This window comes from Salvelinus namaycush, chromosome 2 (genome assembly GCF_016432855.1).
Source record: "Salvelinus namaycush isolate Seneca chromosome 2, SaNama_1.0, whole genome shotgun sequence".
NCBI classification, from domain to species: domain Eukaryota; kingdom Metazoa; phylum Chordata; class Actinopteri; order Salmoniformes; family Salmonidae; genus Salvelinus; species Salvelinus namaycush.
In genome coordinates, this window is record NC_052308.1 from 69,701,296 (window position 1) to 69,724,438 (window position 23,143).

Consider the following 23,143-nt stretch of genomic DNA (forward strand, 5'->3'; position numbering starts at 1 on the left):
AATCTGACATGTTGGCTGGATTCACAACAAGTGTAGCTTTAATATGGTATATTGAATGTGTGATTTCATGAAAGTTTAATTTTTATAGTAATTTATTTGAATTTGGCGCTCTGCATTTTCACTGGATGTTGGCCAGATGGGACGCTACCGTCCCACATATCCCAGAGAGGTTAAAGCTGCAATCAGCATTTTGGCAAAGCCCCACCAATGTTCAATCGTGACCAATTGGACTTCACACTTGGTACTGTTCTTAATTAAAATGTATAATGTGAGATAAAGTACCAGTCAAAAGTTTGGACACACCTACTCATTCAAGGGTTTTTCTTTAGTTGTACTATGTTCTACATTGTAGAATAATAGTGAAGACTTCAAAACTATGAAATTACACATGTAGTGTACTGTAGTAAACAAAAAAGTTTTATTTATTTTATATTTTATATTCTTCAAATAGCCATATTTTGCCTTGATGACAGCTTTGCACACTCTTGGCATTCTCTCAACCAGCTTCATGAGGGAGTCACCTGGAATGCATTTCAATTAACAGGTGTGCCTTGTTAAAAGTTCATTTGTGGAATTTCTTTCCTTCTTAATGCGTTTGAGCCAATCAGTTGTGTTGTGACAAGGTAGGGGTGGTATACAGAAGATAGCCCTATTTGGTAAAAGAAGTCCATATTATGTCAACAGCTCACATAAGCAAAGAGAAATGACTGTCCATCATTGCTTTAACACATCAAGGTCAGTCAATCCGGAAAATTTAAAGAACTTTGAAAGTTTCTTCAAGTGCAGTCGCAAACAGCATCAAGTGCTATGATGAAACTGCCTCTCATGAGGACCGCCACAGGAAAGGAAGACCGAGAGAAACCTCTGCTGCAGAAGAAAGTTCATTAGAGTTAACAGCCTCCGAAATCAGTAATTAACTGCACCTCTGATTGCTGCCCAAAGAAATGCTTCAAGTAACAGACACATCTCAACAAAACTGTTCAGAGGAGACTGCATGAATCAGTCCTTCATGGTCAAATTGCTGCAAAGAAACCAATACTAAAGGACACCAATAAGAAGAAGAGACTTGCTTGGGCCAAGAAACATGAGCAATGGACATTAGACCGGTGGAAATCTGTCCTTTGGTCTGATTAATCCAAATTTGAGATTTTTGGTTCCAAGCGCTGTGTCTTTGTGAGATGAAGAATAAGTGAACGGATGATCTTCGCATGTGTGGTTCCCACCGTGAAGAATGGAGGAGTAGGTGGGATGGTGTGGGGTTGCTTTGCTGGTGACACAGTCTATGATTTATTCAGAATTCAAGGCACACTCAACCAGCATGGCTACCACAGCATTCTGCAGCGATACCCCGTCCTATCTGGATTGTGTTTAGTGGGACTGTAACGGTTTTCGTCATCTGAAGAAGAGGAGTCGGACCAAAGCGCAGCGTGGTAAGTGTTCATGCTTTTTATTGAAACTGAACACTAATAACAAAATAACAAAGAGAATAACCGAAACAGTCCTGTCAGGTGCAAAACACTAAACAGAAAATAACTACCCACAAAACCATGTGGGAAAAAGCTACCTAAGTATGGTTCTCAATCAGAGACAACGATAGACAGCTGCCTCTGATTGAGAACCACACCCTGCCAAAAACAAAGAAATACAAAACCTAGAAAATGAACATAGAATGCCCACCCAAATCACACCCTGACCAAACCAAAATAGAGACATAAAAAGCTCTCTACGGTCAGGGCGTGACAGGGACTATCATTTGTTTTTTAACCAGACAATAACCCAGAACACACCACCAGGCTGTGTAAGGGCTATTTCACTAAGAAGGAGAGTGATGGAGTGCTGCATCAGATGACCTGGACTCCGCAATCACTCGACCTCAACCCAATTGAGATGGTTTGGGATGAGTTGGACTACAGAGTTGAGGAAAAGCAGCCAAGTGCTCAGCATATGTGGGAACTCCTTCAAGACTGTTGGAAAAGCATTCCAGGTGAAGCTGGTTGCGAGAATGCCAAGCGTGTGCAAAGCTGTCATCGAGGCATAAGGTGGCTACTTTGAAGAATCTAAAATCTAAAATATATTTTGATTTGTTTAACACTTTTTTGGTTACTGCATGATTCCATATGTGTTATTTCATCATTTTGATGTCTTCACTATTATTCTACAGTGTAGAAAATAGTAAAAATAAAGAAAAACCCTTAGGTGTGTAGGTGTGTCTAAACCTTTGACTGGTACTGTATGTTAATGAATTGCATTTATACTGTATTATTGTCACCTCTGATGTATTCCATAAGGTCAGTGACGTTACTATGGGAACCAAACACACGGCTGAATCCTGGCGCACCGGGAGGGCCAGGGGGTCCTGGGGGTCCTTGAACAACCTGTGACTTCTCCAGCTGAGACCGGTTCTCAACCACGTCCCTCAACAGACCATGGTCTACGGGATGGGAAACAATCAAGATCAGAGATAGCATATGCATTTACATCCAATGACCAGCAAAGTAGGACTCTTCATTCATTGTCGATGGTCGCTATCCTTACTTATCAACATGTGTGTCCCATTGGCATATAAATTGAATTACTAGAACTGGCATCCCAATTCAAGTCAATGTGCCATTCCTTTGATCCATTGTCATTGGAAACAAATAAGCTTTGAAGAATTGCATTTAAATGTTGTTAAATGTGTCTAGCTCTGAAAAGTATATTGTAGCACTGCGATGACAGTATTGGATATTCAGTTTCACTTACACTTGATGTAGTCAGTCACTCGGACCGCTATATTGGAGAAGTCTGTCTCAGTCTCAGCCAGCCTTCTTCCCTCGCTGGTCCTGTGGTCAAAGGCGTGGCCGTACCCAGAGTTACCCTGCTCTCCCTTGTTTCCCTGGGGTCCAGGGGTACCTGGGGGGCCTGGGGGCCCAAACATTCCCCCTCTTAGACCACCTGGTGAGGATAATACAATATGCCAGTTACACCCACTGATACCCACTGATTTGGGGCAGTAAGGGTAAATTATTGCTTTGAAATGAATGGGAGTCTGTAAAATCCCCTATCAAGGTCTATTTTTCTTTTTAATAAGTAACCTTTTTATCTTGGGAAGGACATCCATGAAGTGATGTAATTAGGGTAACCTATTGTACAGGCTCAATGCATTTCAAGTAATCTATTAACTTTTATTTCCTGGTTTTAGACCTACAGGGGGGATAATGGAAAACTATTTCTGTACTGTTGTAACTGTAGGAGTCTTTGGATAGTACTGTAATACCATATCACTATCCAGTTAGTAGAAAACCATTTGTGAAACCCTTATTGATTTTACTATACTCACTCTGTATGTAGTCCTTGACCTCCTCCAGCCTGTATCCAGAGCCGCTGTAGGGGGCCTGACCTGAAGGACCGGCAGGGCCTTGAGGGCCAGCAGGGCCTGGAACACCAGGTGGACCAGGAGGCCCCTGAGCGCCCAAGACGCCTCTGTATTCAGCATCTAGAAAGGACAGGCAGAATTGACATCAGTCAAACTGTTAAGAGGAATAAATGTGCAGCCTGTCCAGTAAGTCATTCTGGCTCTAGACCTACAGTGCATTCGGAAAGTACTCAGATCCCTTAACTTTGTTGACTTACTCTAAAATGGATATTTTTTAAATATGAAACAATTCTCATCAATCTACACACAATACCCCACAATGACAATGAGAACAGATTTTCAAAAATGTGTGCAAATTTATTACAAATATAAAAAACAGAAATGCCTTATTTGCATACAGTAAGTATTCAGACCCTTTGCTATGAGACTTGAAATTGAGCTCAGGTGCATCCTGTTTCCGTTGATCATCCTTGAGATGTTTCGAAAACTTGATTGGAGATTACCTGTGGTAAATTCAATTGATTGGACATGATTTGGAAAGGCACACACCTGTCTATATAAGGTGTCACAGTTGACAGTGCATGTCAGAGCAAAAAAACAAGCCATGAGGTCAAAGGAAATGTCTGTAAAGCCCAGAGACAGGATTGTGTCGAGGCACAGATCTGGGGAACGGTGTCCCCAAGAACACAGTGGCCTCCATCATTCTTAAATGGAAGAAGTTAGAACCACCAAGACTCTTCCTACAGCTGGCCGCCCAGCCAAACTGAGCAATCAGGGGAGAAGGGCCTTGGTCAGGGATGTGACCAAGAACCCAATGGACACTTTGACAGAGCTCCAGAGTTCCTCTGTGGAGATGAGAGAACCTTCCAGAAGGACTGAGGAGTGACTTCCAGAACTATCTCTGCAGCACTGCACCAATCAGGCCTTTATGGTAGAGTGGCCAGACGGAAGTCAATCCTCAGTAAAAGGCACATGACAACCCGCTTGGAGTTTGCCAAAGGGCACCTAAAGGACTCTCAGACCATGAGAAACAAGATCCTCTAGTTTGATGAAATCAAGATTGAACTCTTTGGCCTGAATGCCAAGAGTCACGTCTGGAGGAAACCTGGCACCATGGTACTGGCAGCATCATGTTGTGGGTATGTTTTTCAATGGCAGGGACAGGGAGACTAGTCAGGATCAAGGGAAAGAACGGAGCAAAGTACAGAAAGATCCTTGGGGTGGCAGGCAGCTTAGAGGTTAGAGCATTGGGCCAGTAACCGAAAGGTTGCTGGATCGAATTCCTGAGCTGACAAGGTAAAAATCTGCCGTTCTGCCCCTGAACAAGGCAGTTAACCCACTGTTCCCCGGTAGGCTGTCATTGCAACTAAGAATTTGTTCTTAACTGACTTGCCTAGTTATATAAAAAAATATATTAAAAAATCCTTGATGAAAACCTTCTCCAGGACCTCAGACTGGGGTGAAGGTTCACCTTCCAAAAGGACAACAACCCTAAGCACGCAGCCAAGACAACGCAGGAGTGGTTTTGGGACATGTCTCTGAATGTCCTTGAGTGGCCCAGCCAGAGCCTGGACTTGAACCAAATTGAACATCTTTGGAGAGACCTGAAAATAGCTGTGCAGCAATGCTCCCCATCCAACCTGACAGAGCTTGAGAGGATCTGCAGAGAAGAATGGGAGAAACTCCCAAAATAAAGCTGTGTCAAGCTTGGGGTGGCAGGTAGCCTAGTGGTTAGAGCGTTGGACTAGTAACCGGAAGGTTGCAAGATCGAATCCCTGAGCTGACAACGTAAAAATCTGTTGTTCTACCCCTGAACAAGGCAGTTAACCTCTCTTGGGTAGGGGGCAGGATTTTCACATCTGGATGAAAAGCGTGCCCAAAGTAAACTGCCTGTTACTCAGGCGCAGAAGGTAGGATATGCATATAATTGGTAGATTTGGATAGAAACCACTCTAAAGTTTCTAAAACTGTTAAAATAATTTCAGTGAGTATAACAGAACTGATATGGCAGGCGAAACCCCGAGGACAAACCACCCCCCCAAAAAAATTCAGCCTACCACTATTTTCAATGGCTGTCACTTTTATTATAAGGCGAAGTCCTCCCAGATTGCAGTTCCTGGGGCTTCCACTAGATGTCAACAGTCTTTAGAAAGAGTTTCAGGCTGGTTTTTGGAAAAATTAGCCAGCAATTGTAGTTTTTCTAGGTGGCTCCCATTTTGGCTGTAGTGTTTCCAAGCGCGTGAATGAGATCGCATTCTTTGGTATTTTTCTCCGGTAAAGAAAATAACGATTCTCCGTCTTAAATTTTATCGTTTATTTACGTATTAGGGTACCTAAGGTTTGATTATAAACATTGTTTGACTTGTTTGGAAAAGTTTATTGTAACGTTTGGGATTCATTTTGTATGCATTTTGATGGAGGGAAACTGGGTGGATTATTGACTGAAGCGCGCCAGCTAAACTGAGTTTTTATGGATATAAAGAAGGACATTATCGAACAAAAGGACCATTGTGATGTAACTGGGACCTTTTGGAATGCCAACAGAAGAAGATCATCAAAGGTAAGGCATTTATTATATCGCTATTTCTGACTTTCGTGTCGCACCTGCCTGGTTGAAATATGTTTTCATGGTATTGTATGCGGGGCGCTGTCCTCAGATAATCACATGGTGTGCTTTCGCCGTAAAGCCTTTTTGAAATCTGACACAGCGGCTGGATTAACAAGAAGTTAAGCTTTATTTTGATGTATTGCACTTGTGATTTTATGAAAGTTAAATATTTATAATTCTGTAGTTTGAATTTCGCACTCTCCAATTTCACCTGATGTTGGCCAGGTGGGATGCTACCGCCCATAAGAAGTTAACCCACTGTTCCTAGGCTGTCATTGAAAATAAGAATTTGTTCTTAACTCACTTGCCTAGTAAAATAAATGTTTTAAATTAATACCCAAGAAGACTTTTGGCTGTACTCGCTGCCAAAGGTGCTTCAACAAAGTATGAGTAAAGGTTCTGAATACTTATGTAAATGTGATATTTCAGGTTTTTATTTGTAATAAATTAGCAAAAATGTCTAAACAATTTATTATGGGGTATTGTGTGTAGATTGAGGATGGAAAAATCTATTCAATCAATTTTAGAATAAGGTTGTCACGTAACAAAATGTGGAAAAAGTCAAGGGGTCTGAATACTTTCTGAATGCACTGTATGATAGATGATTGGAATTTAATGTGTGGCCAAAACCGTGTCATTTAGCTCTTCCGGAAAAGAACGTGCTAAACGCTAATGTTAGTATAAAGTCCGTAGTCAGAGCTAGGGTTGCAAAATTCCAGGAACTTTCAATACATTTCCTGGTTTTTCCGATGTCCCGATTCCGGATTTCCTGCTATTCCCTTCTGATTCCGGAAAAATGTAATTCATTGAAAGTTCCCAGAATTTTGGAAGTCTAGTCAGAGTTCTTACTTTTCAGAAGATAAGAGATGTCACTGTAAGACCCAGGTAGGCCTGGTGGGCCAAGAGGTCCAGGGGGTACGACCATGCCCACCATACCCTGCTCTGATGCCACAACCAATCTCAATCCTGAAATCTTATCACGTGACTATTTTAAATCAATTGAACTACTTACCAAGATCCATATGTAGGTCCCGGCCCACCATTTGGGAAACACTTGCACACACTATGGTTAAAGAAGCAAATGGTGTGTGTATGAATCTAAATGTGAATCTGACATGGCTGTGTCAGTGATTCCTTACCATTCATTAGAGTGAGGACTCGTCCAGCCACCTCATGGGTATTAAAGCCATAGCCTCCTCTCCATGGGATCCCTGGGATGCCAGGAGGTCCAGCAGGGCCAGGAGGACCGATGACGTAGGGTCGCACTTCCTCCCCTGAGAGGGGAACGGATCAGGCAAGGGCACTTCATTGACTGTCTCATGACACAATGTTATCTCTTTTTTCCGACCCGATTATCAACATTTGTGCTCAAACAACTGACTTACTCTGTAGAAGGCTGATGATGTCATTTAGCGATGTACTGCCTCCACCGGGAGCGCCAGGCGGGCCTGGAGGTCCAGGCACCCCACTAGCAATACCTCCACCTGAAATGTCAACAGAAGTATTAGATCCAGGTAAACATACAATATGATATACTTCATATATGTAATGCTTTTGATAAGATGTTGGTTTGTCTGGACTCACTCTGGATGTACGCGATGACGCGACTAGCAAGATCATCCACTGACTCGCCACCAGGGGGCCCCGGTACACCCGGAGGACCCGGAGGACCCGACATGTACTCCCTGACACCGTCACCTACATGAAGGACAACACAATACACAAGTTACTGCACTGCTAAACAGTAGCGTAGAAAAGGTTTTAGATCTTGAGGCACCATTTTAGTTAGCCTCATCTACGCAAAGAACAACTAAATCGTGTTTTGTCGACCATATTATCCCATGGAGGTCACGTATGCTATCAAATATTGTAACGGTCTTTGGATGGACATAGATTAGCCCCACTCCTTTTCATTGGAGGTAAGAAGAAAAATCCTATCATCTCACTCACTCTTGAGGTATTCTGTGATGTATTGACGGACGTCCGGTGTTCCATCCCCAGACCCAGGTGGCCCATCATTGCCGGGAGCCCCGGGAGGTCCAGGTGGACCTGGTGCTCCAGGGGGACTCCTGGATGATCCACCACTGGAGTAGCCAGGGATTCCTGGAGCACCTGGAACACCAGCCTCACCTAATAAAAATATAAGTAGGCTTACCTTACACAAATGATCCATATTGAGTGATAAACATTGTTAATGTGATGCTCCAGAGCTTTTGTATAATTTTAGCCAGTAGATTTGAAAATAGTGCTCATGAGCCAAAACAGGTCCCAGTTTTAATTATTTTTGCCATTCGTATGATATGTTACGAATGTAGTGCTTAAGATCCCAGACTGCATCTTTAAAGGGGTGTAAGGGTGTACCTTTTGGACCCGGTTGCCCCTCGGGGCCCTCTGGGCCTTGGGGCCCTGGAGGGCCACTGTCCCCTTCTGGTCCTGGACCTCCAGGTTGTCCCTGGGGTCCAGGGAAACCTGGGGAGAAAACAATACAATGAACAATACAACACATACCCAAAAGGATCAAGTAAATTCAGAAGTAAATGTTGATTGTAACCCAAGCCACAGGTGTAGGCTTGAATGTTTAGCTATGCTTCTGATAAATATTTGATCCACCCACCGACACCGGGATCTCCGGGAACTCCTGGTAAACCGGGCTGACCTGGGTCACCTGAAACATAGATCAAATTGCGTTAAGGTTGACATTTTAAGTCTATCACTAAGTCTGCCATGTAAATAGTATGTGATTGAGCCAGTTCGTAGCCTACTATGACATCAATCCAGCCCTTTGACAAGGGCATGCCTTTAAAATTGCTTACCTTGGTAACCCTGGGGTCCTGGTTTGCATTAGGAAACAATCAAATGATTTACAAGATGAGTGCACATAACCTCTGTTTCGACCAAATTGACTATGATAAAAACACAAATGGTATAGACAGTGAGTTGGACTCCTCTGTACCTGGTGATCCCGGAAGACCAGTTGGTCCTGGGGGCCCAGCGAAGAAGGTTCCTGAAAGACAACACAGTGTTACACTACATTGCGTTACATTACGTGACCTTCCATATCATACCGTATCATACGGGGCGGCAGGTAGCCTAGTGGTTAGAGCGTTGGGCTAGTAACCAAAAGGTTGCAAGATCAAATCCCCGAGCTGAAAAGGTAAACATCTGTCGTTCTTCCCCTGAACAAGGCAGTTAACCCACTGTTCCTAGGCTGTCATTGAAAATAAGAATTTGTTCTTAACTGACTTGCCTAGGTAAATAAAGGTAAAATATATACTGATCAACAGCTTCTATCTTTGACTGTAGAGTGATTGTGTTGAGGTAACAGTATGGAGAGTGCAGTGTAGGTTTGGTAAGGGCCACCTACCTGAGTTGGGCACGAAGCTACCTGGCTCTCCCTTATCACCTCGGGGGCCGGGCACACCAACACCTGTGGTTTAGTTGAAATTCATCAAAATGGTTTGAAGAGTAACTTACAATTCTTACAATAGCTTAATTATTTTACAATATAATTAAAATATAATATTGTGCATTCTTCTCAGGTAGAAAGGTTATGGCTTACCTGGTACACCTGGCTCTCCTTGAGGACCTTCAGGACCTGGGGGACCCTTACCTGATACACCTGGCTCTCCTTGAGGACCTTCAGGACCTGGGGGACCCTTACCTGGTACACCTGGCTCTCCTTGAGGACCTTCAGGACCTGGGGGACCCTTACCTGGTACACCTGGCTCTCCTTGAGTACCTTTAGGACCTGGGGGACCCTTACCTTGTACACCTGGCTGTCCTTGAGGACCTTCAGGACCTGGGGGACCCTTACCTGAGAAGGAATAAGGTATGAATTTGCTTTTATAAAAGGACAGAATCCAAAAGAAAAAGGGATCAGAACTAAATAAAATAAAACGGCTATACATCCAAAAATACATTGAAGTTCTAAAGTGCATGGAGAATGAACCACATGGCTTACCTAGAAGACCCTGGGGACCTGGTTCTCCTGGGGGCCCTGGAGGGCCAGGTGGGCCAGGAAGACTAGCCGCAGGTGCACGTCCTGTTGTAAGGGGTAATGTAAGTTTAAAGGTAATACGAAAGTCCTATACTGTAACGAGTCTAAAACAAGAACATATTTTCACAAGTCAGGTAGTTACAAGCCGTCTGTAAGAATTCATTGATATGAGCAAAACATACTCACTCTCTATGGTTTCCACAGTCTGTACAGTAATACCAGGCTTTCCCTGGTCTCCCTTCTCTCCTTCCTCTCCCCTTTCTCCCCTGGGACCTATAGAGACAAAGACAATGAACAATCAAAGGGAAAGTACGTACAGTATGTGGACCCTGATGTCTCATTGGATATCTGAGAAATAGGTCTTACCAGGCGTTCCAGGAAGACCAGCAGGGCCAACAGGACCTGAGGAGACACAGCAGAAGCACTGAGCACAAATCGTATTGTACTTCAAGGAAAAGTCTATGAGGAACTTCCTAAAGATCTCCAACATCTAGATCTTCATCCAGATCTGGTCAAGGCGATACAGTGTTTACTCAAACTGTAGAACAACGTCTTAGAACATTTTAAGAATGCAGAGCTTCAGTACCAACCTGAGAGTCCAGGGGATCCGGAAACACCAGTGGGTCCGGGGCTGCCCGGAGGTCCGGGGATGGCAACCGAACTGGAACCAGCTGGAATTCAAACAGGAGATTGACCAATGACCATCCATTACTTAAGGACATGTGATGCTGTTCTACTGTGGACACTGTACTATAAAGTAATCTCAAGAAATATTTACAGCTGTAGATGTAGAGTGCCTATCCAACAGTGTAACGATGTCTCTAATTCGCCTTGTCGTTTCCTCTTACTTACCTGCATTGATGATTCTACCAGGTTCTCCAGCTTCGCCTAGAAGATGACATGATGATAGATTGAATGAAAGCATAATCCTGTTTGACTAAAGATATAGAGGAAGTATGTAATAGGTACATTACCTTTACCTCCAGGCTGACCAGGATTACCTGCTATACCTATACAGGGTAGATAGAGGGGGAGGGTTACAAAAATGTTATAGCCTACTGTACAATATTTGAGAAACCATGCATCTGAAATGTAAATCAAGGAATGATTTTGCATCAAAGAGTCATACCAGGTGGACCTTGAAGCCCGGGAATGCCTACAGCGGAAGCAAATGGAAAATGTATGTTATTGAAATAGTGAATACTAAGCATTGATTGATGGATGCATGGATATATGGTTTAATTAATTGATTAATTGATTGATTGTACCTGGGAGGCCTGAATCTCCTGGAGGTCCTGCTGGTCCTCTGGGACCTTGCAACCCATCCGATCCCTTGTCACCTGGAATGATAAAGGTATCAACTATCCTGTAAAAATCTCAAAGTTGTTATATGGACAACTCGATTTTTCAACCAAAATATATTGTTGTGGTTTCTATCTACCAAAGGATGTTGTTGTTTTTACCTCTAGAGCCTTTTTCACCGTCAGCCCCGGGAGCACCTGTTGAATAACACCCACACATACAGAATTGATAAGAGTGAAGAATTTCACTATTAGGGTGTCTATATTCGGACAGCCTGAGATTATTCTAGCAGCACAATCTTTTCTTCACTACTCTGTTCACTTACCTGCAGGTCCTTTGGATCCATTTGCTCCGTCTGGTCCTGGAAGTCCTCTTTGACCTGGGTCACCTATGGTGACGGAGAGGGTACATAACCACTATGAAATGTACTTACAACCCATTTTCACACCAGTTTACGTATATAGTGCATATTTCTCTCAATTATGGGTTTTCCTAGAGAAGGGGGCGATAAGAAATAAAGAGGAGACACAAAGTTCTGAATCCCATGTGATTCTAACTATTCAGGGCAGACCGATACACACCTGATGTTCCGCGGAGTCCTTTCTCTCCTGGCTCGCCCTTATTTCCTGGAGGTCCAGCTGGTCCCTTCTCTCCTGGACGAGGAGAGAAACAATAGGCTTACTGATATGATCTTTGTTTAACGCTGCAGTATGTACCTTTTTAGGTGACCTGACCAAATTCACATAGAAATGTGAGTTAGAGATCTGTCATTCTCGTTGAACGTAAGTCTAAGAAGAGGATGATATGTTCCATGTTTCCATTCTTAAATTTCATTTTTGTGTCTTTTACTTTCAGTTTTTCAAACAGCTGAAAGATACAGTACTTCACAGAGGTTTAGATGGCACAATGATTCTCTACACAATTGCGTGTTATGTCACAAACTGAAATTAGGCGAACTATTAGACATTTTGCAACCAGGGAATGGCAACTTCTGCATATTACACCTTTAAAGCTAGAATCCTCCATTGAAACAACAACAAAGCCACCTCCCCGCCCCTCTTTCAAGAGAAAAAAACAAGGGGATGGGGGCTGGAGAAATGTAACCACTCTCAAATTCATAGACAGCACTATGGCTGTGTAACGGTATTACTTCCGTCCCTCTCCTCGCCCCATCCTGGGCTTGAACCAGGAACCCTCTGCACACATTGGCAACAGTCACCCTCGAAGCATCGCTACCTATCACTCCACAAAAGCCACGGTCCTTGCAAAGCGAAAGAAACAACTACTTCAATGTCTCAGACTGAGTGGCGTCACCAATTGAAACGCTACCAGTGCCCACTGAGAACTAGCTAACCATTTCACACTGGTTACAGATGCAAGGACTGACCATCCATGGTACCAAATGTATAGTTTTCACCATGTTTTGAGGCTATACAGTCTTTGTTTACATTTACGTTCTTTACCGAAATGTTAGTAAAGCAAGCTTATTTTTGGGGTTCTGATGGGGTATGACAGTTAAACTAAGCTCATGAGGCATTAATAAGTTATATTCTTCAAGAATCAATGGGTATATATTATAAATGTTTAAGTGAAAAAATGGATGTATCAACTAAGGTTTCTAGCTATATTTGTAGCTTTCTACTTTGTGAATCTAAATCAAGCAAATAGGCCTGTATACAACACAGTACATCATCTCAACATGTTGGTCTAGAATACCTTTCGGTCCTGGAGCGCCTGCTTCACCTCTGAAACCCTGTGGACCAGGAGTTCCTAACGAAAAGTGACAAATACACAACTTTAGAGATCGCACGCTTGTGTCTTCTTCCAATACAATGGTACACAAAAAGGGCAAAGAGCACTCACCTGGGATACCTGTAGCACCCTGACCACCCACTAACCCTGGAAAACCAAAATGAATACACTTTCACAACGGCGGCCAACAGTTACAGTCGGTGGCCAACAGTTACATGTTGATGCATTTACATTTTAGTAATTTAGCAGATGCTCTTATCCAGAGCGACTTACAATTAGTGATGATTTAATGTATCTCATCAATCTAGACGTATTTCCTGCATTGATGATGACCTTTGGCCTTACCTTTAGGCCCGACAGGCCCAGCAGTGCCAGCAGGCCCGGGCCCTCCGGGTTCACCAGGAGAACCTATGGCATCACATAACATTGCATAAGAGCTTGAACAGGAACCCATCATTTTTTCTCTGAAGATATACCGTGACTAACTGTGACGCCAACAAATACACTTATGAACATACCTTTGTCCCCTTTCTCTCCAAACCCTGGAGGACCAGGCTCTCCACGTGATCCCGTTTGTCCTTCTCGGCCCTTCTGGCCTGGGGAGCCCTCTGCACCAGCTTCACCTGTTCACAGATGAGAAGAGATGCATTGTGGGAGTGAGAGTCTATACAATACATTTCTCATTGGTTGCAAGATTGAGACCTTGTAATTTTAAGTCAAATTGTGTCCTTAAGCATTACCTGCATTTCCTTTAGGTCCCCTCGGGCCCTCCTGTCCACTGTGACCCATCTGACCTGGAGGACCTAAGGAATAGAAGCCAAACATTAGTCTGCTATCATTAAGCAGATGATTATTTACTGTAGCCACTCCAGAATAAAACTAGTAGTTTGTGTTTCTACCTGGTAGGCCAGGGAATCCATTATCACCTGAAACGAATGAATGAATTCCATTTGTACAGTATAACTCTAACGTGTACAGTATTTGCATGTGTGACGTCATTGAAATGAAATGTAGGTCTATGGCTCACTGACCTTTGACTCCTGGACCACCTTGGTCACCTGAAATAAAACAGCTGAAATGTTAATCAACAGACACAGCCAAAACTTGCTCTGCCAATACAGTTTGTTTCCATCTATGGATGAATGGATCCATCTACGTATGTTTCCATGTCCATGCAGTGGATGCCCTACAATACCTTTGGTCCCAGGCTCTCCTCTCGCTCCTTTCATTGATTGTGCAAGTGTTGCTGTAACAAATAAATAAACCTGTTGTCAATATATAGAATCCAATAAAAACCACACATGTATAAAATCTTTCAAAAATATTCTTACAATTCACAAGTTTGCATGATTTGGGATTTTTGACTGAATCGTTCCTTTGTTTTAATGGTTGAAAAGCTCAACATATACCCACAAAACACAAGGCTGGTGCACAGTGTAAGTTCTGGTTCTGGTTCTGTACCTCGTACAGTATCCGACTGCAGCTCAGTCCTGACTATCTGCTGTACTGCCCTTTGCAGAGCTACAGGGTCTTGGCCTGGTCCATTAGCTGATCCTGGACCTGCTCCTGCTGCCACTCCCAGATTGATACCATTATCAGAGCGGAGCAGTGTGGTAGAGGAGGGAGAGGAGGTCTTGTCTATGTATGCAGACTCCAGAGGGTCTATGATGTTGATGGCTGAGGAGGAGGAGAGGCGACTGGAATGGGCTGAGGAAGAGCTGGAGGCTTGTTCCAAGGCGTCCACACGAGCTTTAAGACGTTTGACTTCTTCGGCTGTAAGTGGTTGGAAGAGAAAGAGAGAGGGGGGGGGGGGGAATTGAGAGGGAAACAGAGAGAAACAAGGACAAAGATCGAGTGAGAGAAGCGAGAAACAGAGAAATGCAGGAGAGGAAAAAACAGAGAGAAAAAACAGAGAGATTTACTTAGACACGGATGTACCTCTAGCTCTCTATGACAGAGACAACCACATAAATCAAACCACCCCAGTGCCCTACAGCTCCGCTCCTCCTCTCTTACCCAGGGCGATGAGTCCCAGGAGGAGCCCCAGGAGGAGCAGAAGACCCAGCAGGAGGCCCAGCAGCCACTTCAACCAGGAACAGCAGGACCAGAAGCCTCCTCCAGACTCGTCCTTACGTATCTCTGATCGAAGAGAGAGGTAGAGGACACGGGGGTCAAGAACCAGCATCAGTAGAGTATCATGAAAAATGCATAAGAATAGGCATTCAGGGCTGAAGATTGTTACATTGGGATTCAGCCATTTCAATTTCAAAGTATAGTTAGACTTTACCTGCATAGGTTGCTTTGTCTTTCGTTGAGACTTTCATCAAGGATCCAGCTTTAAAAAACAGCTAGTTAGTTAGTAACACAAGTCAAGGTGTGGTGAAAATGTCTATTCACTTCCGTTATCTACCGTTAGTTTCTGTGGTTCTGGCTGTAGCTGGCTCCACAAAGCTGGACACCTTCTTCTTCTCCTTCTTCAGTGAGTCCTCAGAATAGGCTGTTAAATGTCAAAAGATAAGTAAACTTCGCCATAACTCACAGACAACGACTAACACTAAGACAGTGGGACTGTAGTATGTTATTGGGCATGGAAACATTTAAGATCTGATAGGACTGGTACCATTTTCCCTCAGAAGGTTCTTCTAGTTGAGCAGACAATTGAATATTTAGTAAATCATATGTATTTAGTGAAAACCCTCCTCTATGTGTACATTTCTGGTATTCTCACGTATTGGATTGCAATATTCCGGCAACTTTCCCAAAATTCCCAAGTTTCTAGGAATGATGCTTAGAAGATTCCCAGGATAAGCAGGGAATCTGGAATCCTACTTGGCATCCGACAACAAGGCGCTACAGAGGGTAGTGCATATGGCCCAGTACAACACTGGGGCTGAGCTTCCTGCCAACCAGGACCTCTATACCAATTGTCAAAGACTCCAGCCACCCAAGTCACAGACTGTTCTCTCTGCTACCGCATGGCAAGTGGTACTGATGCACCAAGTCTGGATCCAACAGGACCCTGAACAACTTCAACCCTCAAAACATTAAACTGCTAAATAGTTGGTTAAATAGTTAGCCAAATAGCTACCTGGAATATCTGCATTTACCCTTTTTGCACAAACTTTTTCTTTGTTGACTCATCACATACGCTGCTGCTACTGTTTATCATCTATCCTGCTAACTGTCACTTTATTCTTATTTATATGTACATATTTACATCAATTACCTCCTATCTGCTGTTTACGAAGCATGTGACCAATTCAATTTTATTTGTTTTGAGTGTTGCCTACCAATAGCAGTGCCAGCAGAGGAGAACTGTTTGCCGGTATCTTTGGCCATGATGAGTCTCTCCGTCTCCTTTTTGACGGGAGCTTTCTCTTTCTCCAGCAGCATGAATTTGTATTCTTTGGCGAAGACCTCGTCACTGGTAGGACTGCTGGGTGCCACTGAGAAATAGGCAGCAAAAACATTCAGTATAAACTGGTAAGTGTCATGAATACATGATAAGATAGAGTAGTAGAGGATATCATTTTACTGCAGTGGGCTAAATCAGGCTCACACTGTTTCTTGGTAGTCTTAAACACATCTACTTTGAAACAAAAGTATATACCTCACACACATGGTTATGGGGTTAAAAAAAAGACGACACTTGTACTATGTCAGATATAGAGTTGAAATGTATTACATCTTAAGTTTGCATCCCAATATTACACTTCATGTACATCAAATAAGAGGAAAAATATTAATAACGTTCCACCCATGAGGCAACTAGAGGGCGATTTGGTCATTTGACTGCAGGAAAGCGCTATACTTGTCTTGGTGCTGCTGCTGCTTGTACATATGTACATCAAATCAAATGTTTTATGTCATGGTTGCCTAATTGTTATCTATGCAAAACAAAGTATGTTGGACTCACCTGCGGTTGTGGACACCCCTGTGCTTGTGCCATTCTTCTGCACACCATAGACTGCCAGAAATAGAAAGACATGCAGGGTGAATGTAACATGATTTAAACACGTGTGAAATATAACTCCCACAATGAACATGGGCAGTATTCTCTTGATCCAAGGGGATTTCTGAACACTCAACACTCCATTCATACCTGTTTGTGCGTTGACTCCATTAGCTGTTAGGATACCGCCAGTGGTGCTGGCCAGGTTATTCTGCATACCGTGAACTAGAGTAGGACAAAGGAGAGAAAATATTCAATACACTACTACTACTGAAAGTATCGGATTGGTGTCGACATGGGCTAGAGGGAGTTTCTATAGACCAGCAGGGATTGTCAAAAATGACAAAATACTATAAAGATCAATGTATCAAGATTTAGAAATATATTTAATTAAAATACATGTATTTTGTATTTTAAAATATAGAAATATGTTTGCAAGTAAACGACCCAAACAGCAACAATGTTCTCAGTCACGGTTACAGAAACGATTCACTTCCTATGACTGTGATATGTTTTGTTTATCTACCTTAGTTGAATACACTGACTCTAAGTCACTCTGGAAAAAAGTGTCTGCTAAATTACCAAAATGTAAATTATGTGAACATACTGGGTATTATTATTGGCCTTGTTCCGGGGTAGAGCTCATTAGAATACTACTCAGCATGCTTTGCAATTGTACATTTTTACATATACATTTATATTTAATGAATTTAGCGGACGCTCTTATGACACCATAGTGCAATCAGACTTCTGATACCAAGGCAGCATGAAAGGGGGCCACAAAATTGTGAACCGATATAAAAAATGGCAGTGATGGGAAAAGTACTCAATTGTCATGCTTGAGTAAAATTAAAGAAACCTTCATGGAAAATGACTAAAATAAAAGTGAAAGTCACCCAGTAAAATACTACTTGAGTAAAAGTCTAAAAGTATTTGGTTTTAAATATACTTAAGTATCAAAAGTAAATGGAATTGCTAAAATGTACTTATGTATCAAAAGTAAAAGTATAAATAATTTCAAATTTCTTACATTAAGCAAACCAGGCGGCACAATTTAATTTTTTTTTTTTTATTGACGGATAGCCAGGGGCACACTCCAACACTCAGACATCATTTACAAACGAAGAATTTGTGTTTAGTGAGTCTGCCAGATCAGAGGCAGCGGATGACCAGGGATGATCTCTTGATAAGTGTGTGAATTTAACAATTTTCCTGTCAAAATGTAACGAGTACTTTTGGGTGTCAGGGAAATGTATGGAGTAAAAAGTTCTTTATCTTCTTTTTACCAAAAATTATTAAAAGTAAAATAAAGTACAGATACCCCAAAAAACGACTTAAGAGTACTTTAAAGTATTTTTACTTGAGTACTTTACACCACTGAAAAACGGTATAGAAAAGTATTTTGTATTTTAAAAATACAAATTACCGCTCTCGAAAGTAACTTATTACAAAATACATTGGAGTGAAGTTCAGCCCAGTGTAATACACATTACTAAATACTCAGAAAGAATTTAAATACATATTTCAAATACATGTAATACAAATACTGCCCGTCTCTGCATACCAGTCTTACTGGAAGGGAAGGGAACAAGTGAACACTTTGGGAGAAAGGAAAGATTATTGGGACGCACCGATAGAGAGATGATAGATGTTGAGGGAGATGTTTACCAGTGCTAGAGGCAGAGAGTCCAGAGTTCATGGATGTAGAGCTGAGAGCCAGGTTGTTATGAAGCCCCGTGGCTGTAGAAACATTGATAAACACCCACATCGCACCCACAGTAACATATACAGTACTCATTGACAATGAGAAAATTAGGGGACATTTTCTTTTTTATACTTTCTTATGATTTTTATGTCGCACACAAATCTAGTTCATTTTAATTATGTCCTTTTAATCTCTTGGATTAAACCTGTTCAGTTATATAAATATCTTTGTTGATGGTGTGAAGGATTAAATTCAGATTACATTTCTGTTGGCACTATTATCACTACGTATCATGCCATTCTTGTTAGAATAATTGTGACTGTATATTTGGTGATGTCTATTGCTGACCTGTGAGTGTGGTGGGTGAGTGTTGGAGGGTGGAGGTGGGGGACCGGTTGATGGCGTTGCTTTGGTAACCATAGCCTCCAGCCGTGGGGCCTGACCACACGTAGGAAGGCATTACTGAGTCCAGGGTGGCACTGTCGTACTGGCCTGGGAGAGAGGGAAAGGGTTAACTGGTTTTATGTATGTTTATGTATGTTTATTTAACCTTTATTTAACCTTTATTTAACCAGGTGAGTCAGTTAAGAACATATTCTGGCCATCTAACGCATCAGTGATTATTTATGTACTTTCCTACTTGTGTAATTACAATTTATGTACCTATTTACCTAGTTTTATCATGATTATATTGGTGAGGGTGTGTACCTGACTGGGAGCTGTTTGGCATGGTTCTGGTCTCTACGCTGGCCTTCCTGGGGATAGGGAGGGTGCTGGTGGGGGAGCGAGGGGGGCTGATGCTGCTGGAGCGACTCCCCTTCAGCAGCCGCTTCACATCATCCAGCTCCGTCCCTACACGCCACGGGAGAACAGACTCTAGTGTCATCTAATGTCACTTAGGAAACGTACAGTGTGCAGGCTTTTCAAATGTTTTTTAATTATAAAGACCGATTTTTATCAAACTGTATTTATCTTCCATATTCAGCTTATCTTCAAGCATCCACGTTCCATTTCCTTTATACGTTTTCTGACTGAGTCATATTGTCTCCCTATTTGTTGAAGTCAAACTAATATCATCTCGGTCCACGTGTATTTTCCAGGACAGATCGGGTGAGTCATAGGTTAGTGATAAGAGCCCGCGTGGTATTTGGCAACTCACATCTTTTGGCAGTGGGAGAGGCACTCTGCAGTCTGCATCTGATCTCACTCTCTGGAACAGGACACACAGAATAGAATAGAAAAGTATAGATTAGAATAGAGTAGTGTAGTGTAATCAGATGTGTTCTATTTTAATCAAATGCAGCCACTTCAAATTGCCAAAAAAGAATAAGTGCATTCTGCAGTAGTGTATGGTCTGATTGATGGTGCTGTGCGCTAGTACCTCTGCTGTGGCTCCGCCCTCTGGTGGGTGCACTGGCAGCTGTACTTTCTGCAGCTGAAACAATCAATTATCAAAAATCAATTATGTCATTTTTAATATCCACTTTTATTAAACATCGGAATTAAAAACATTTTGAAGTCACATTTAAGATTGGTAGTTACCATATTCTCTCCTTGTGTATTCCGGAGATGAGTTTCCACTGGATCTTCCTGAATACACAGAAGAAAAACACCACTATTGATTACTTTTCCTTCTTCGTGTCATAACTGAAGTCATACTTCAACTTCCTAATGATATTCTTAATGACGTTATTATTGATATCTGCACCTGTACTAAAGAGCATCAGAGGACCTTAGATAGGGCCAGTAGTTTCCTGACCACATGACATGACCAAGAAATGGTTGCGCTCCCTCCCTCAGACGTTGCATGCGTCAACCAATGTTTACGTGCCATGTCATCGACGGTGTCATTGACCGACAGATTGTTGTAACATATGATGTGGTTAGCTAATACGTAAAATACCTATCCAGGCGTTGTAAGATCTGGCAGTCATCAGCAACACCTGGGCAGAGGAAAGCGCCCGATATATGATCTTAGGTACCCAGAGGTTATGTGGTCAGGAAAAAAATCCTAGCCCTGGATATAAGGCTACGTTCATAACCAAGTGGGAAGGTGGTATTTACCACATATGACTGGGAAAAGTCCACTTGAACGCCCCTCCAACTGGTAATTACTAGTAGGAACCTCGACTATTATCCCTGAGCTTCGACTTCTCCCACATGCTGACCTCTGACATCTACTAAGGAAATGACCTTGATAACAGCATTTTCCGCGGTTTAAATGCAACAACAGAACATTATTTTTTTAAAGCAATCTATTAATACGGTTTTTGAACACTATAATTAGTTTACAAGCACATATAGCTGTACGTTTAGATTATGGTTGACGCAGCTTGTTGGCCATTAGCCAATCTGTGTTTCTCAATGAGTTCAAAGAACTTGCATGCATCCAACTGGTATTTACGACTTCACAACAGGTAATTACCACCTTCCCACTTGGTTATGAACGCAGCATATGAATATGGTTAACCTTTGACCTTTGACCTTGTCACTGACCTTCGTAGCCCATGGAGCGGGCGATCATGGTGGTGGTCATGCTTTTTCTCTCCATGGGGGTGGGGGAGTAGCTGACAGAAGAGGATGCAGACCCCTGTGCCCCGCCCCTTTTCACGCCCCCTGAACCCGTCCCCGCCAAGGAGCTGTAGTTGGACTTGGTAACCGTGGAAACGGTCACAGAGCCCAAGCCGCCGGTCGACATTTTGGCACTAGAAGAATCCCCTCCTCCGATTCCGGTACCAGAACTAGAGGCAAAACCAGAACTAGAACCAGAACGGGAACCAGTCACAAAACTGTTTCCTCCTCCTCCTGCTCCTGCTCCTTTGGAACTAGAGACAAAACCAGAACTAGAACCAGTGACAAAACCGCCTCCTCCTGCTCCTGCTCCTTTGGAACTAGAGACAAAACCAGAACTGGAACCACCAGAACTGGAACCAGTGACAAAACTGGAACTGGAGCTAGACATAAGACCCCCTCCAGAAACGGAGAGGGAGCCGCTGGTCTTGCTCGCCCCGAACGATGCCCCCGAAGCCCCTGAAGACCGAAAAGCTGCGCCAGAGGCCCCTGAAGCACCAGGGGATAAAGAGGGGGACTCTATAGTGGTAATGGTGGTTGATTTGCTGACGGATCCCCCTCCGTACCCAGACTTAGCTCCACCCACAGACCCGGCTGCAGCAGAGGAGGATACTGACACTGAGCTACTGCCTCCTGTGATGGCTCTACTGGTAGACTCTCCTCCTCCAATAGAGAGCAGCCCACTCCTCGAAGAGAGACCACCTGAGGCTAGAAGAGGAAAGGAGAAAAATAATGATTAGGACTTATACAGAGCTTAAAGAAAGTGACTTTTTCTTATACAGTAGCCTGACATATAACAATGTATCATTATGCTTAATTATATGTAAAAAAATATGTATATTTTTCTGCATATCTAAGCATACCTCCTGACTGGTGTGTTTTTTTCTCTGGTAAAATATGGGTAAAAGATTGAAAGGAATGTGAGTCTTATTCAGTACATTTAGTTATTGTTTGCTTTTCTAAAGTCTACAGACTTTGCCAGCAGGCATGCCAGATAAGATAGTTAGACAAGCTAGCTACTCTACCTTGATTGATAACCTGAAATTGCTTCACGGTAGCTAGTTACAAGGTTGGGAGATTGGGAACCTGTCTGGGCTAGCTAAAGCCAACTTTATAAAATTGCTAAGTGGCTAGTAATATTACAGAGAATAAACAAACAATCAACAAAAAAGTATATATCTATATTTTTATATAGGACAAATCTCTGGGGGCACTTGCCCCTGGGCCCCCTATGGGCATGACACCGCTGAATGTAGCTTAGCTGTCTATATATCTATTGAATCCTATAAGTAATGGATTATATATCAGTGACCATAGGAGGTCTATAGGAGCGTCTAAGCTCTTTCATTGGAAGAGTTTAGGCTGTGATTGACAGTACAAGAAAAACGGTCTTTTACAGGATTCTGACTGCAGTCCAAATGAGCAGGTGTTAAAAATCTGTCACACTGTGCCAAAAAAAGAAAAATACCACAGATGTTTTTTTGGATATAGATGATTTTTTAAATCTAGAATTTTTCCACTGGCGCTCTGTCTGAGTACGTCTTGAACATGTTACGGCATAGCTACTGCTGCTGCTGCCACTGCTCTGAGAGATGACCTTCCTCTCCACAACTGAAACTCCACTAGAACTGCTGGAGGACACGCTCTTCTGGTTGTAGATGACAGAGTTAGTGATTCCCTCTTGTGGAGAAATGAGGTACAGTCAGAGACCAATGGGGAGGACATGGGTCCTGTTCAGTGGTGGTTAAAGTGCCCAAATGTCATACTCGAGTGAAAAGTAAAGATACCGTAATAGAAAATTACTCAAGTAAAAGTGAAAGTCACCCAGTAAAATACTACTTGAGTAAAAGTCTAAAAGTATTTGGTTTTAAATATACTTAAGAATCAAAAGTGAAAGTATA

At 42.6% G+C, this 23,143-nt stretch overlaps 1 protein-coding gene across 1 annotated transcript; it reads right to left on the reverse strand.

The window, feature by feature from the left end:
* Positions 1 to 2,249: 2,249 nt before the first annotated feature.
* On the reverse strand, positions 2,250 to 22,481 carry LOC120023144 (collagen alpha-1(XVII) chain-like). Its single transcript, XM_038967143.1, has 43 exons — positions 22,457 to 22,481; positions 21,168 to 21,950; positions 20,214 to 20,261; positions 20,053 to 20,091; positions 19,831 to 19,881; positions 19,380 to 19,523; positions 19,020 to 19,163; positions 17,117 to 17,191; positions 16,931 to 16,981; positions 16,305 to 16,460; positions 15,425 to 15,511; positions 15,302 to 15,331; positions 15,031 to 15,153; positions 14,723 to 14,787; positions 14,476 to 14,647; positions 14,210 to 14,260; positions 14,046 to 14,072; positions 13,914 to 13,940; positions 13,755 to 13,817; positions 13,533 to 13,637; positions 13,360 to 13,422; positions 11,844 to 11,915; positions 11,588 to 11,650; positions 11,424 to 11,459; positions 11,229 to 11,300; positions 11,090 to 11,116; positions 10,935 to 10,970; positions 10,809 to 10,848; positions 10,551 to 10,621; positions 10,327 to 10,362; positions 10,172 to 10,233; positions 9,934 to 10,005; positions 9,523 to 9,777; positions 9,328 to 9,390; positions 8,917 to 8,967; positions 8,574 to 8,628; positions 8,325 to 8,432; positions 7,914 to 8,093; positions 7,548 to 7,661; positions 7,103 to 7,237; positions 3,320 to 3,475; positions 2,743 to 2,934; positions 2,250 to 2,431 (listed from the first exon to the last, which is right to left on the reverse strand). The coding sequence occupies exons 1-43, from the start codon at positions 22,479 to 22,481 to the stop codon at positions 2,250 to 2,252; spliced, it is 4,407 nt and encodes a 1,468-aa protein (XP_038823071.1).
* Positions 22,482 to 23,143: the final 662 nt, after the last annotated feature.

Excerpts from the sequence above, each read along its gene's own strand:
- LOC120023144 (XM_038967143.1), bottom strand. The coding sequence starts at position 22,481 with ATGCCCATAGGGGGCCCAGGGGCAA. Across the intron at positions 14,648-14,722 it reads AAGCCTCCAGCTCTTCCTCA|ACCTCCTCTCCCTCCTCTAC; the intron begins GCCCATTCCAGT and ends TACATAGACAAG. Across the intron at positions 7,662-7,913 it reads CATCACAGAATACCTCAAGA|GTGACGGTGTCAGGGAGTAC; the intron begins GTGAGTGAGATG and ends TCCTTCATGTAG.